Below are 16,569 nucleotides of genomic sequence, written 5' to 3'. Positions count from 1 at the left end.
ACAGTAAGTGGAGATGTGTTGTGACGTGTAGGAATGGGTGAACCCTCCCATGCTCCACTTGTATTGGCTCAGAGACAATTCAATATCTCAAAATAATTTGGATTATTTTGGATTCTGATGATGATGATGATGATGATGATGATGATTTGACATTTATATCCCGTTCGTTCCCCAAAGAGCTCAGAGCAATGTACATGGTTATTATTTTTATCCTCACAACAATCCTGTGAAGTAGGTTAGGCTGAGAGTTAAGGGACTGGTCCAGAGTCACCCAGTGAGTTTCATGGCTGAATGGGGATTTGAACTCAGGTCTCCCTGGTCCTAATTCAACACTCTAACCACTACACTACACTGGCTAATGTCCTCCCCCAACCTGGCAGTCCTCTATGCCAGATGTCCAAATCCCCAAAGATAATTTGGGGATGGGCAGTGGGAATAGGAAGAGTGCACCTGCCTTCCCTTTTCTTGTTGCCCTGGAGCACAGCACTCCATCAGTAAAGTGTGTCAAGCAGTGTCAGAGCAGATGAGACCTGTTCTGCAACAACATTGGCTGAGCTGAATGCAGGCAACAGTAAATACATTTTATTTTTGCAAGTAAATACATGTGTAAAGGAATATTTATGCTCTCCATGCTGTTTACCCTGACATTCTGGGTTCTCTACCTTATGGGTGGAGAAGGCACAAAAACTGGTGTATGGTATAGTCTTTGCAAGGATATGGCTTAGCATGCTGGTCATTTTATCACAAGCCACCATAGTTCCGTTTACTTCTGGGGAACTAACACTATTTTATAAATTACATTGACCATCTAGATCTCCTATTGTGGCAGAGCTATAATATAACACACGGGTCCCAAGCACCTGTGCCTTCTTGCCTCTGGGGTTGCCTCACTCCTCTCTGGGGCTGCCTCACTTGCCTTCCCTCATCCACTGACCGGCCATTCCAGGGGATGCCTTGCTCTGCTACCTTTCTCCTTCTTCCCACATGCACTGCCCATCCCCAGTGGCATGTTCTTGCAGCCCACTGCAGCTTCTTGCCCTTTCCCACTGGTGCAGATAGGAAAATGTGATCACCAGGGGCGTAACAAGGCTGGAGTGGTCCCAGAGACAAAATTTTAAAATGGGCCCCTCGCTGATACACACACATACTTCACAATATATAGCCATGTGACTTGCCTCTGGGGGGGCCCTCGAGGTGTGGGGGCCCCCAGGCAGCTGCCTCCCCTTGCCTAATAGTAGTTACAACCCTGGCTATCACTGGGGGAGAGGCTGCCACCACCACCAGGGTAGGGAGTGCACCACCGCCACTGTCTCCTATGTGATACAAACAGATGTTAAAAATACATCACTTATCTCCAATGGTTTCTCTTCACAATGTAATTCACTCTGCACACAGACTGCCTCTGGAACTAAAGATATAAATGTGCAAGTTTCTCAGATTACATATAAGTGTACAATAGAGTTTAGTCATTGCAAATAATGTTAAATAGGAAGCATACCTATGCAGTGGCATTCCAAGTTCTTTTTATTCCTTCATAACCAATTGTTACGGTATTGCAGATGGTGAACTGTATTCTGGAACTGCAGCAGACTTCATGGGCAGAGATTTTGCCATTTTCCGTACACTGGGTCACCATCACCCAATCAGGACAGAGCAGCATGACTCCCGTTGGCTTAATGGTAAGTCAGGCATATTTTTTTTTTTTAAAGAGCTGATTGAGTTATTTTCCTTTCGGCACTATTGGTAATATATACCTCATCCTCAACCACTAGCACCTTGGTGTACATTATTACCCCAGATCAAGAGGTATAATTAGGGTGGTTTTTTACATTTTGTTTTTAATTATATCTTTATTTATAAAGCACAGTTTTGCTTAAAAATAGTGATAGCCAATTTCTTTATTCTTGTGGAATCATTCTATTCTATGGATAGTAGTCTAGTATCCATAAGTATATTTTGTTGCACAAACTTCTCATCCTCATGTTACAGATCCAGGCTCCATAATAAAATTGGCACATCCAGCCATAAGAGCTTTACAGCTGTGGAGTACATGGATGCAGGCAAAGCATTACTTTCAAATATATATTTGTACCAATTATATACAAATTAGGGGTGTGCAATTCAGATTTTTGGTATATCAATTCGGATCTGAATTGAGAAACCCCTGATTTGTTTTTGGGTCCAAATCTGACCCATCTGAATCACCCCAGATTCGATTTGGATCCAAATTAATCCGAATCCGAATAGATTCGGATTTTTTTTTTAAGGGTCCCAGGGCCAAAAGAGTGGGGTGGGGTGGTAGTGCCTAATGGGTGGAGGCTACCACCCAAATTGCAGAGGGATTGGACAAAAGGCTGATTTTTGATGAATTGTTGAAGTTTATGCATCTTTAAGGTTTTTCTCCATAGGGAATCATGTAGGTTTCAGCAGCCCCATAACTGCACTTGGGGGTGCTGGGGTGTCCCAGAGTGAGTGGCGGTGTAGTGAACAGAGGGTGCCAGATACAGGGTTCTGTTGTTTCTGAGGTGTTCTGAGTGTGGATTCTCTGACAGCAAATGAGAGTGGATTCATGGCTTGTATTGAAAATCTCATTTACTAGCAGAGAATCTACACTCAGAACACCTCAGAAACAACAGAACCCTGTACGACATGGATTTGAAACCCATGCGGGTGGCTGGCCCTCTGTTCACTACACTGCCACTCGCTTTGGGCCACCCCAGTGCACCACAAGTGCAGTTATGGGGCTGCTGAAACTTACATCATTCCCTATGGAGAAAAACAAAGATGCGTAAACTTCAAATCACCAAAAATCAGCCCTCTGCCCAAATCCTTTGAAAAAAATTCTGGTAGCTTCCTTGCCCCCCTTGGGCACTACCACCAACCCCACACCATTCTAGGCCACACCTTTCCCCTCGATGTGAAGCGATACATCTCCATTATACCTTATGGGGGAAAACCTTAAAGACGTGTGAACTTCAACAATTCACCAAAAATCAGCCCTTTGCCCAATCCCCCTGCAATTTGGGTGGTAGCTACATTTTTGCCCAATCCCCCCTGCAATTTGGGTGGTAGCCCATTAGGTACTATCACCCCACCCCACTCTTCCACCCCAGATCCCACTTTATGCCCCCAATCTGCCCCAAAGACACTAAAACTTCAACAATTCACCAAAAATCAGCCCTTTGCCCCATTCCTCTGCAATTTGGGTGGTAGCCTCTACACATTAGGCACTTAACTTAAACTGAGTAGTACCCCACTGCCTTGCGGGTGGGAGTGGGGTGTAGTTGGCACATGGCAGTTGACAGTTAGCACTGTCGAAAAGACAGTCAAAATGAATAGAAGAAATGAAGGTGTGTAATGAATCCTCATAAGGATTATTATACACCAAAGAATCCAAACACTTGAAAAATAGTGACCACACATTTTGCTCCATAACTCCACTTCTATGAGGGCTAGAGCTTAGCGTTTTTAAAAAATGAAAGCTGGGAATCTGGGGAAATTAATAGGAGGGATCAGAAACTCGAATTGATTCGAATCGAATCAGGTGTGATTCGATTTGTACCCGAATCTAGCCAAAGGACCACAGGGGTGATTGTTTTGTCTCCAAATCACCCGAATCAGCTAGATTCGGGTACAAATCAATTTGTACCCGAATCAGTTTGCACATCCCTAATACAAATACCAAAGGAGAGACAAAATATAGAAGTAAGGAATATTGCTATTATTCCTGAAACAATTTATCTGAAAACATTTTTTTCTTTTTCTTTTTTAATGAGAGATATTGTCAGATTTTTTTTGAAAAACCATGATTAAAATTTGATAGGGTTTCCATAAGTCAAGTAAAAGTTCCTTTGGAGACTGGATTCAACTCACAAGCCATTAGTTAACCATCCCTGCTTTAAACCATATACAAAGGTTGAAGTCTTATCTGTAGCAGGAAGAACAGGCTTCTTCTATCATTTACTATTAGCAATCTTAGGTGATCAAGTGGCTGCTTGTTCACCCGAACAGGTGAACCAAAAGAGAGACACAATATAGGTTCACCCAAACAAATTCATTATTCACCCCCCAAAAGGTTCACCCAAATATAAGATATCGACCCACATTCAGTGCAATGAAACATGGGCAATCGGAGCACTGCTATGCTACTGTATGTGTATAAACACCATCAAAGGTGTCACAGAGCAGGACTGCTCTGTTCCAGCTTTAAATTGTGCAAGTATTTTGGATTCCAGTTATCATATCATTCCATATGATGATGATGATGACGACGACTTTACATTTATATCCTGCTCATTCTCCAAAGAGCCCAGAGCAGTTTACATGGTTTTTATTTTTTCCCTCACAACAATCCTGTGAAGTAGGTTAGGCTGAGAGTTAAGGGACTGGTCCAGAGTCACCCAGTGAGTTCCATGGCTGAATGGGGATTTGAACTCAGATCTCCCCGGTCCTAATTCAACACTCTAACCACTACACTGGCTAATGTCCTCCCCCAACCTGGCAGTCCTCTATGCCTAGATGTCCAAATCCCCAAAGATAATTTGGGGATGGGCAGTGAGAATAGGAAGAGTGCACCTGCCTTCCCTTTTCTTGTTGCCCTGGAGCACAGCACTCCATCAGTAAAGTGTGTCAAGCACTGTCAGAGCAGAAGAGACCTGTTCTGCAACAACAATGGCTGAGCTGAATGCAGGCAACAGTAAATACATTTTATTTTTGCAAGTAAATACATGTGTAAAGGAATATTTAAAACAAAGAATAAACCCTGCCTTGTGAGCTTGCAGGATCTTATGGAATGTTGAGGGCATAGAGATACAAATATGATAGAGTAAGTGACTTCATTGTCTGGAAAGGGGCAACACCTGTCATTGCTGCTATGTTTTGCTTGGCAGGGAGAGTACATGCTGCTGCCACCTAATTCTAGCTATGCTAAAATCCGGATTTCTCCATTGGTTTTTTTAATGGGTAGTAGCTCCGAATCTGCCTCAGAGACAATGAAGGGACTAAAGAAACTAGAACTGTGAATGTGTGAGTATCACCCATGCGATTGGAAAATGTTTGATCTGACTCATGGAAACTGAGAAACAAGAGTGATGGCAATAAAAGCTTTGTCTTTTCTGTGGTCAGGCCTGGGCATCAGGGGCATAGCAAGGTTGGAGTGGGCCCAGAGACAAGATTTTAAAATGGGCCCTCCCTCACTGAAGTAGAATATATATAATATATATCCTATGTGCCACAATAGAACATCATTCTAAATTATTTTTAAAGGGTTTGTAAATTGTGGATGATGCAAGTCTTTTAATGGTACTAGAGAAAGACATGCTGTTCTAGTAGCTCCAGGTCTTAACACTCACATCAATTTCGGAGGATGAATACAACTGAAGGAAGCCTGGGCAGGTCCGTGGCTGGGGGAGTCAGTCGTGTGACTTGCCTCTGGGGGGGGGCCCATGGCAGTGGGCCCCCAGACAACTGTCTCCCCTTGCCCTATTATAGTTACACCCCTGCTGGGCATTATGCTGTGAACTACCCAGTTAAACATCAGCCCCACAAATGTGCAGCCCTAACTGCATTGGTCGGAGAGCTGGTCTTGTGGTAGCAAGCATGAATTGTCCCTTTTGCTAAGCAGGTTCTGTCCTGGTTTGTGTTTGAATGATACGTGTGTGAGCACTGTAAGATATTTCCCTCAGAGGATGGGGCCACTCTGGGAAGAGCATCTGCATGCTTGCGTACAGAAGGTTTCAAGTTCCCTCCCTGGGAACTTGAAACCTTCCAAGATAGCACTGACACTCCTGCCTGAAACCTTGGAGAAGCTGTTGCCAGTCTGTGTAGACAATACTGAGCTTGATGGACTTCTGTTGCTTTGCTATGTCCCCATGATCATGGTCAGAGCCAATGCCCACACACCCACATCTCATGCTCAGTCTGAAACTCCTCATCCTACTGGGAAGTTGATTTCCATGTCAGTCATGATTGATTCTGGAACATCTTCTATTTTTATGGACTTAGAGTCCACAAAGCAGTTTCAAGACCAAGATGTGTGCAGTCCTTGTGGAGGGAATTGATGGATCACCCCTATCCTCTGGACTAATGATAACATAAATCCTTGTACTGGTCATCTGTGGCTCCTAAAGGCATCAGGAAGAGCTCATTTTCCATCTTGTTTGGGCCCCTCACTTTCCAGTTGTCCTAGAGATTACTGACTGACCACCCACGATCCATTTTGAGGAGCCAGCGGGTAATCCAGTTCCACTCCTCACATTGTCACACCTTGCCCCAGATAACCACTTAACAATCACCCCTAAGAAGACCCACACACAGGAAGAGGCCCACCAGAGTGAAACCCATCTGGGGACTACTTCAGCTACATAAGAGCAACCCGACTTGCCTGCAAAGTTCCAGGAGTTTGCTGACATTTTTTAGAAAAAGGGGGCCAAGACCCTGGCTCTACACTGGCCATTTGATTGCCCCATTTATTTCCAGCCGGGTGCTGGGCTCCCTTTTGGGCATATCTATTTGCGTTCTGCTCCTGAACTTGATGTTCTTTGATACCCCTGCTAAGTGGGCAAAGAGGCACATTTTTAATGTGGTGATTCTCTTTATTTAGCTGGGGGAGAGTAACTGGCTCTCTCCAGCCCCAGCACAGTACTTCCAGTGACTGTTGCTGGTATCTGTCTGATGTTTCTTTTTAGCTTGTGAGCCCTTTGGGGACAGGGTTCCATCTTATTTATTTATTATTTCTCTGTGTAAACCGCCCTGAGCCATTTTTTGGAAGGGTGGTATTGAAATTGAATTATTATTATTATTTATTTACACAGTCAGACAGGTGTTATTGACTGGTTTGTTTTATCCAGACATCGAGTCCTTCCCAAGGACCTAGGATGGCTGAATTTTATTGTCAATGTTGTTGCCGTTATAGATATCGTCGCAGAATATAGACTGTTCCTAGTAAAGCTGCTTTTTGTAATTGGCTGATGATGATTTATGTGGCCCCTATGGTGTTGAGGTGCCAATTACCACTGGGATTATTTTGGTCTTTTTCTGCCACAGCCTTTCAATTTCAATTTGTAGATCTTTGTATTTTGTGATTTTTTTCTATTTCTTTGTCTTCTATTCTGCTATCATCTAGTATTGCTACGTCGATTATTTTAACAGGTTTTTCTTTCTTCTCAACTACAGTTATATCTGGTGTATTGTGTGGCAGATGTTTGTCTGTTTGTAGTCGGAAGTCCAATAATATTTTTACATCTTCATTTTCTACAACTTTTTCGATTTTATGGTCCCACCAATTTTTGGCTACAGGTAGCTTGTATTTTTTGCAGATGTTCCAGTGTATCATCCCTGCTACCTTGTCATGCCTTTGTAGTCAGTCTGTGCGATCTTTTTACAACAGCTGATTAGGTGGTCCACGGTTTCATCTGCTTCTTTACAAAGGCAGCACTTGCTGTTTGTTGTTGACTTTTTGACTTTTGCTCTTATTGCATTTATTCTTAGTGCCTGTTCCTGTGCAGCCAGTATTAAACCCTCTGTTTCTTTCTTCAAGTTGCCATTCTTAAGCCATTGCCAGGTCTTGGTGATGTCTGATTTTCCACTTATATTGTGCCAATATTGACCATGTGCTGCAGAATTGCCCCTCTACTTGTGCTTGTTTAAACTATTGCAATAAAAATGGTCACACATGATGAGATAATATAACAAGAATATGCCTTTAGTGACATCATTCCTGTTGCAACTCCAATATTATCCCATGTTCATCAGAACTGGCTCTTAGAGTAAACCTTTACCAGGTTTAGAAGGATTAACATGTTTAGTGGGGCCTGGTGCAACCAGAATTTCAGGACCATATGTGGTTTGGCCTGGTGGGCAAAATGGGCCTATACAGTTGAGCTTAATTTTGAGTCACAAAATGAGGTTTTGTGCAGCTTAGTCTGGAGCATCTATGGTGGCTTAGGTAGTTGGGCTGGGTATAGGCTTACATAGTTGGATCCAGAGACCTACAGTGACATGGAGAGATGTGTTGGTCTGGAGCCACCCTGGGGTCCTTGAATACCAAACCCTGGCCACTTGAATGTCAAACCTCTTGCTTCCATAACATACTGTCATAGAGAGAACTCTTTTCTCTTCCACCACATATTAGGGATGTACCAAAATGCAATTCGGAAGTCAAATCGCAGGACACCTACCTTTAAAAATGAGGGCTTCCCCAACCCCTTTATAGAGGAGGAGATCAGGTCCATAACTGTTCCTCCTCCAACTGCCACCATTGCCGAACTCCTGGAGCTCCCCCCAGAGTTAACTGCACCCTAGTGGGGTGTCTCCCATCTGCCTCTGCGCCCAACGCCAGCACACACATGGCCTCTGCACACGTGTGCCAGCCTTTTGTTTGGTCAGACCACACATATGGCTGGCATGCATGTGCAGAGACCATGTGCATGCCACTAAGCCAGGTGCAGGGACAGTTGGTAGACACCCCAGTAGTGTGCAGTTAACCCTGGGGGAGTACAGTGATGGTACACTTCTTTTCTCTTCATGGAGTTCTTCTTGCAGCTCCTCTTAGCTCACCCAACTCCTTTATGCTGCCTGGGTGTCTGCTTGACTATGTTTTTCCTGCAGATTTCCTCTTTCTAACACACCATCTCCACAAAGCCCCCCCTCCCATATTACCGTCACTTGTAGATTTGACATCCCTATTCCTAAATTCTCTATATATTTTGCAAATGATATTTGGCTTCCCAACCATGTGGCTTTTATTTGCTTTAAATTGCATCTTTGGGTAACAGCACATGATGTAACCTTTTGGTTTGAAAAAGCTCCAGCTTCAAATATTGCAAGTAAAAAAGTTCAGTCTTTGAAGACCAGTTGTTGCCCACTATTACACAGAAATTCCAGAATGGCTTTGGACTCACAGTGTAAATTAAGAGGGGTGGGTGGGTAGGAAGCAGGAATGCCTTTTAATTAGTCGGGCACCCTGTGCCAGACATAATGGCTCACTGACTGGAGGCCCTCTAGGCGCTAACATAATATAAATAATAATTATGAACCTATGCCAGACATATGGCTCTGCTTGATGTTAGCATCATGAGAACAACCCAGAACATACTTGTCTGTGTGTGTCATTTTTGAGAGATGTATCAAAAACAATTGCTCTTCAGTTTTATTTCTTATTCTAATTTTAGTTGCGATAGCTGGACTTCAGAGAACGTTACAGTGCAAAAGAATAGGAGGTCCCCCCACCACAGGCCTTTAAAGATGAATCTACAAGAATGATATCTTCCTCTCTGACTGTTTAATCCTGAGGATAAGCTAGCCTGAGTAAAGATGAGCTCAGTCATGCAAGTAAAAGCTGCTTTTGTGCAGTAGATCCACACACTGACAGCTGAGTCAGGAGGATTTATGCAATAAGAGAGCAGAGTCATGCTCTCCCCATGGCTCATTGTCGAAAGTGTGTCATTCCTCTCTCTTTTTGGATGCACTTTGCAGTCTCTCAGCACAGAATGTGAGAACTATTTCCCCCAGTTAGCACTAAGGATACATCTGAGAGGGTAAGGAAATTGGAACTGGCTGAAGATGGAGAAAGGAATAAGGTTACCCATATAGAACTTGAAGCCCTCTGGAAATAAAGTAGTGCCCTAAAACTACTATAAACTTTAAAGGTCTACTTTTTAAATATACCAACATATGAGAATTTTGGATCATACCCCTCATATAATAGTGGTTTCAAAATTCTTCCCTCAAGTACACTTTCCATGTCAATCTGACTGCCATGGAAACCCAGCACATTGTAAAGCGTTCTGGACACTAGGGTGTGCTTGCAATTCATGGGGGGAACCAGCTGGCTTGTTGGGCCTTGCCACTGCTCTCTGCAGTCATGAATGTAAGAACTGGGCAATCCAGGAACTTGTCAGCCTGATTCTTCCAGGCTAGCTGAGGAAATTCACCATTCCATCATCCAAGGACTGGAAAACTATTCCCCATTGCCACCACTCATACAGATGCTCAAAAACATAATTTTTGTGCACAGTGTTTATGTATTTGACCAAAATTTTCTTACTTGTTGAACGGGCAACTTTCAATGTGAAAATATATTTATTCCATATATTTCTTGCCTTTCTTCTACCATTAAGATCAATTTATATCAAGCTTACATGGGTTACCCAGGTGGTCACCCATAAGCATGCTTAGCACCACAAGGTGACTAGATCATATGCCCTCAAACTTGATTTGAAATTTAAACCCATTCAAATATGGTACGTATTACTGTTTGGGGGTACTACTTTTGGATATTCAGGTGGAGGCAGTGGCCAAGATTGTCTTTGCACATCTTTGGCTAGTGCACATTGTGCCTGTTTCTTAAGAAGGCAGATCCAGCTATGGTTACCTATGCTTTAGTCATGTCACAGCTTTATTACTGCAATGTGTTTTACAATGGACAGCCACTAGAGTTTTAGCTGGAGCTGCCTGTTGGACCTGTTTTGAAAGAGCTGCACTGGCTGCCAATTTCTTTCTGGATTTATTTCTCAAGGTGCTGGTTATCACCTTTAAAGCCCTTAATGGTTTGGAGCCTGGATACCTGAAGGGCTGCCTCCTTGAATCATTCTGCCCACCCAAGGTCATTTCTGGAGCTCTGCTCTTTGTGCCGACATTGAAAAAGGCTTCATTGTTATGCACACAGGTCAGAGCCCTTTCAGTTATTGCCCTTAGGCTTTGGAATGCTCCATTTCCTGGCTTCCCTTGCTGCCGTTAAGAAGCAATAATGTTTATTCAGACCTTTGCCCCTTAGAGGATGCTGGTTGCTCTGTTCTTTTGCTACTCTGTCTCTATATGTTATGGCTTGTATTCGTGTTTGTTTTATTGTGGTTTTATAGATTTTATTGTTGAATTTTAATCTTAGAAGCCATCTTGGGATACATTTTATAAAAGGTGGTATAGAGATCTAACTATACATATATAGTTGATCACAGTTCAATGCTGACTATTTGTCAGGTTATGTGTGTCATGGCCCAGCCTGCTACCACTCCTCTCACCACATGGCCCATCACCACATGGTGACAGCCTGTCTCCACATGGATGCTGAAAGGACAGAACCAGTGCCGACCCTCTCCATGGATCCTGCCAGTTTAGTGGAGGGTGGGGAGATGAACTGGCAGGATCCATGGAGAGGGTCAGCACTGGTTCTGTCCTTTCAGCATCCATGTGGAGACAGGCTGTCACCATGTGGTGATGGGCCATGTGGTGAGAGGAGTGGTAGCAGGCTGGGCCATGACACACACAACCTGACAAATAGTCAGCATTGAACTGTGATCAACTATATATGTATAGTTAGATCTCTATACCACCTTTTATAAAATGTATCCCAAGATGGCTTCTAAGATTAAAATTCAACAATAAAATCTATAAAACCACAATAAAACAAACACGAATACAAGCCATAACATATAGAGATAGAGTAGCAAAAGAACAGAGCAACCAGCATCCTCTAAGGGGCAAAGGTCTGAATCAGGCCTGGTTCGCAACAACTCCACAGGGGTTTCCTCAGGGGGGCTACAGCACCACAGCTGAGCCTTGTGGTTCCAGAGCATGGCTAAAAGTAAGGCTCAGCTGTGGTGCTGTAGCCCCCCTGAGGAAACCCCTGTGGAGTTGTTGCGAACCAGGCCTGATTTGTATACTAAATCTGCTTATGAGCTAGCATTAGTGTCACCAAATGACCAGTTCTTTTATATTGGTGACCATGTAGGATCTGGGCACAAGGAAGAAAGGAGGTCAAAGCAATCCTAAATTATTAAATGGGCTTTATTGAGTATAAAAGAATAACAACATCAATCTAACTGAGCAGAAAGCAGAACAATCTATCAGTATAATAACAATATTTCAACCCTAGCCAGCAACAATATTCACCCAGTGTTCCTAACTAACACATGTGTGTGTGTTAAATCTTCCTAGAGCGTAATAGAATTCAGATATAGATGGGAAAAGGGGAGGTAAGGAAGGTTGAGGACTGGCATGGGCTGGGGAGATCAGGAATTAGTAGAGGAAAGGGGGGGAGAAGAAGGGGAAAGGATGGGGGGATCCAAGGCTTGTGGAGCAGCATACTACCAGGGTCAGAGGCTTGAGAGCGGTGGGGCCTTCAGCTGAAGTAGAGAGGCTATGGTTGGAGACAGGAGCTTTGAGAGCGGTGATCAAGCCGGCAGTTTGCTCAGAGCGAGGCTAAGAGTGAGAGAGCACTATGGCTGGGGAAGTCTTGATACCTCACTGCGCAGTAGAAGTCACAGACAGTTCCTGTCCATGGACAGAGTTCCTGCTTGTTGCCCCGTGGCTTAGCAGCAAACTCTGGGATGGCTCTTGAGCAAGTATGCTTGTTAGGCAAGATTGCTTGGGAGTATCATGGCTGGGGAGTCTTTACTTCTTGCTGCATAGCAGAAGTCACAAACAGGTCCCTTCTCCCTGGAAAGAGTTCCTGCCTCTTGCCCTGCGGCTTGGGCAGCAAACCCTTGGATTACTCATGAGCAAGTCTTGCTTGTAGGCAAAAGACTGCTCCTCTCTGTCCAGTAAGCCTCATTCTTTATAGTTGTATCTTCCTTTGATCCTCACAGAGTCTATTCAAAATATCCTCATCCTTCCTGGGTCCCCAAAAGGTGACAACTTTCTGTTACCTTCTGGATATTGTCTTTTGATTAGTCAGGATATTAGCCCAGTCCAGGGAGATCTCATCTTCCATCTTCTGTAAACTGTAAGCTTAGAAAATGCGTGTGTGGGGGGGGAGGGAGACAGGACATTGCCCAAAGCAAATATGCACCTCTGAGTTACAAATGGGCATCTTCCCTTGTCCCAGATTTGCTAGCCTGTTCCCATGAGGTGTTAAAAAGGTGTCAGTACAAGGATTAAATCTACAGGTGTTTTCCTAGAGTGGGCTTTCTATAGACCGCAACTGAGTATCCCCTTTGGGCATAGCAGAGCAATCATTGACAAAGATTAACATAGACCTTTCAGGAGGCCGTGAGAGCTCAGCTTCTCACTTCTTCCAGACATTTTCTGACAATGGGTTAGATTTTAACATTTGGATTGTTCTGGCCTGGCTTTTGTGCTTCTTTGATTACCCATTTCACAATACAATGCTGGATCGCCTCTTCCTTCACAGAGCAGTTCATGAGACCTGGGTGTCACTTCACTTTGAGTCCAGGCATTAATTCCTTTCTTAATAAAATGGAACCAGACACAGGCCTGAATTCCACATACTTCTGGGTTGTTGACCCCAACAGAGTCAGGAGTTTCTGCAGCATCACCCATGGGACCCAAACCCACCACAGAGCCAGCCTCTCCCCATCATCACAGGACAGGACAGTGTATATGGAAGTTGAAGGGAATATGATATGCAGAGTATATCTTCCACAAGTAATGTATGTAATATGCAGGGGCGTAGCAAGGTTGGAGTGGGCCCAGAGACAAGATTTTAAAATGCCCCCCCCCAAAGTCCAGGGCCTCCGCACACCCCAGGCCCCCAAGGATTTAAGTCTGATATTCCAAAATAAGTATGCTGCCTGCAAATACATTTCACTGAATACACACACGCACACGTCACAATATATAGTGATATACATTGAGTACTATACATTTGTATTACTTTTAATGCCTAGAACACACTAGAAAGATGAATTATTAAAATGGGCCCCTCGCTGCAGATTAGCAAAGGAGACTTTCAACCATGCAGGGTGAACCTATGTTTGTTTTCTCAGAAGTCTGAACAAATTCAGTCAAGTTTGGTTGCAGGAGGTTTTTCACAGGAGGCTTTTAAAGCCCTTTAAGACACATCTCCTCTGGAATGGAGGTGCTGCATTCACATGTTGGCCAGATTTACCCTGAAGTCCCTGCAAGTTATTGGGGAGCAGTTCACACACAAGAAAAAGAAAATAAAAGCACCACACATGCTTCACAGTTCTCACTCAGACCTTCTGGGTTGCAAAACAACTTGAACATAAGTGCATTTATAAATGAATGAATGAATAAATAAAATTAATAAAATACTGTTCCAGAAGTTTTTGCAATTTTCTGCCATGAAACAAGCCACTTATAGGACTTTTTAGATAGTTTTTTTAAAGTCAGCAAATTTTCCAAGCTGTTTCAAAATAAATATTCAGAGACTTCTCTGTCCCTCCCCCCCCATATCCAAGCCCTATGGCAAGCAGACCCCTATATATGGGGGGGGGGGCGGGAAAGGTAACCACAAAAAGGAGTTCACACTCTACCTGGCAAATGCTGGTCTGGGTTAAGCAGGGCAGCAAGGGGTCTTCTGCTGCAGAGAACACTCTGGCTGCCTCCTCCTTCCTGGCTGGCTTGGGCCCTACTCGAGTTCAGGCTTCACTGCGGCCTACACGGAGGCCTCCGTGGAAGCCCCGCCCACCCGCCGATCAGCTGAGAGGCGGGAGAAAAGGAGCTCTTTGCAGCTTGCCTGCTGCTTCGATTGCGGCCAGCAGAACAAGCAGGAGAGACGGCGAAGAGGGCAAGTGGCTGAGAGGCTATGGGGCTGGGCAGGGGGCAATGGGGAGTCACATGAGGTGCCTCTGGGGTGCCCCTCCAGGCAGTGGGGCCCCCAGACAACTGTCTCCCCTTGCCCTATCATTGTTACGCGCCTGGTAATATGGGGTAGTGAGAAGATGGCGTATATTTCAATTTTATTCAGTTCTGTAATTCTCCTTTGTGTAACTCCTATTGTGAGCCTACACTCCACACTACACAATTCTATCTTTTTCTTACTTTGTACCAACTCATTAAAGGCTGGTTATTAGAGTGGCTACACAAAAGCTGCTTGAACCACCTCATAGAGGTTTGGGTGCTGGTTCATATATGAAATTTCACATATGTCAAAAAGACAGGTTTATGATAGAAACTGTAGCTTCAATGTAAATAACTCACCAGTTGGTTCAGATATCTCAAAAAACCAAGATTAATCCTATTATTATTATTATTATTATTATTATTATTATTATTATTATTATTTCTTGTTTACACAGTCAGACAGGTGTTATTGACTGGTTTGTTTTATCCAGACATCAAGTCCTTCCCAAGGACCTGGGATGGCTGAATTTTATTGTCAGTATTGTTGTTGTTGTTATTATAGATATTGTCACAAAATATAGGCTGTGCCCAGTAAAGTTGCTTTTTGTAATTGGCTGATGGTGATTTCTGCAGCTCCTATGGTGTTGAGGTGCTTTTCAAGGTGTTTTGGAATTGTACCTAGGGCACCAATTACTACTGAGATTATTTTGGTCTTCTTCTTCCACAGCCTTTCAATTTCAATTTGTAGATCTTTGTATTTGGTTATTTTTTCTATTTCTTTTTCTTCCTTTCTGCTATCACCTGGTATTGCTATGTCGATTATTTTGACTTGTTTTTCTTTCTTCTCAATTACAGTTATATCTGGTGTATTGTGTGGCAGATGTTTGTCTGTTTGTAGTCAGAAGTCCCATAGTATTTTTCCATCTTCATTTTCTACCACTTTTTCAATTTTATGGTCCCACCAATTTTTGGCTACAGGTAGCTTGTATTTTTTGCAGATGTTCCAGTGTATCATCCCTGCTACCTTGCCATGCCTTTGTTTGTAGTCAGTCTGTGCGATCTTTTTACAACAGCTGATTAGGTGGTCCACGGTTTCATCTGCTTCTTTACAAAGGCAGCACTTGCTGTTTGCGGGAATGAAGCGGGCGGCAGGGAGGTATGCCACCCGCTTACTCAATGAAATACGGTGCCATTCTTGAGGGGGTGAGTAAAGCCCCCCCCCCGTACTCTTTTCGAACCCCCCACCCCAGTGCCAGACCACAGCTCCGCGGTTCTGTGCACACCCCTATTGTTGTTATATTTATTATTTATTAGATTTCTATACCGCCCTTCCAAAAATGGCTCAGGGCAGTTTACACAGAAAAATAATAAATAAATAAGATGCATCCCTGTCCCCAAAGGGCTCACAATCTAAAAAGGGCTCACAATCTATAAGATAGACACCAGCAACTGTCACTGGAGGTACTGTGCTGGGGGTGGATAGGGCCAGTTCCTATCCAGAGAGGAGAGCTGGTCTTGTGGTAGCAAGCATGACTTGTCCCCATAGCTAAGCAGAGTCTGCCCTGGTTGCATCTGAATGGGAGACTTGATGTGTGAGCACTGCAAGATATTCCCCTCAGGGGATGAAGCCGCTCTGGGAAGAGCAGAAGGTTTCAAGTTCCTTCTCTGGCTTCTCCAGGATAGGGCTGAGAGAGATTCCTGCCTGCAACCTTGGAGAAGCCACTGCCAGTCTGTGAAGACAATACTGAGCTAGATAGACCAATGGTCTGACTCAGTAAATGGCAGTTTCCTATGTTCCTATGTACTCTCCCCCTGCTAAATAAATAGAATCACCATGTTAAAAGGTGCCTCTTTGCCAAGTTAGCAGGGCTATTAGCTTCTCAGGACTACAGGCTTCCCTATCCCTTTGTGTACAGAATACTTCCAAGGCTTGCACAGAAGGTAGAGGAGCATGTGCTCCTAAGAGTTTGCATTCGAAGCCAACATTTAATCTTGGTTCCAGGTGACATCTGAACTGACCCAATG

The 16,569-nt window shown here is 43.8% G+C and overlaps 1 protein-coding gene across 7 annotated transcripts in view; it reads left to right on the top strand.

The window, feature by feature from the left end:
• The window catches only part of SEMA3A (semaphorin 3A), a 332,084-nt gene that overhangs the window by 224,609 nt on the left and 90,906 nt on the right, over positions 1 to 16,569 (top strand). For all 7 annotated transcript variants that reach the window (XM_053257035.1, XM_053257036.1, XM_053257037.1 and 4 more), the window contains one exon: positions 1,560 to 1,679. In XM_053257035.1, the coding sequence (XP_053113010.1) occupies positions 1,560 to 1,679 (120 nt within the window). The remainder of the gene's footprint in view (positions 1 to 1,559; positions 1,680 to 16,569) is intronic.

This window comes from Hemicordylus capensis, chromosome 5 (genome assembly GCF_027244095.1).
Source record: "Hemicordylus capensis ecotype Gifberg chromosome 5, rHemCap1.1.pri, whole genome shotgun sequence".
NCBI lineage: Eukaryota > Metazoa > Chordata > Lepidosauria > Squamata > Cordylidae > Hemicordylus > Hemicordylus capensis.
This window is presented reverse-complemented; position numbering and strand designations above follow the sequence as displayed.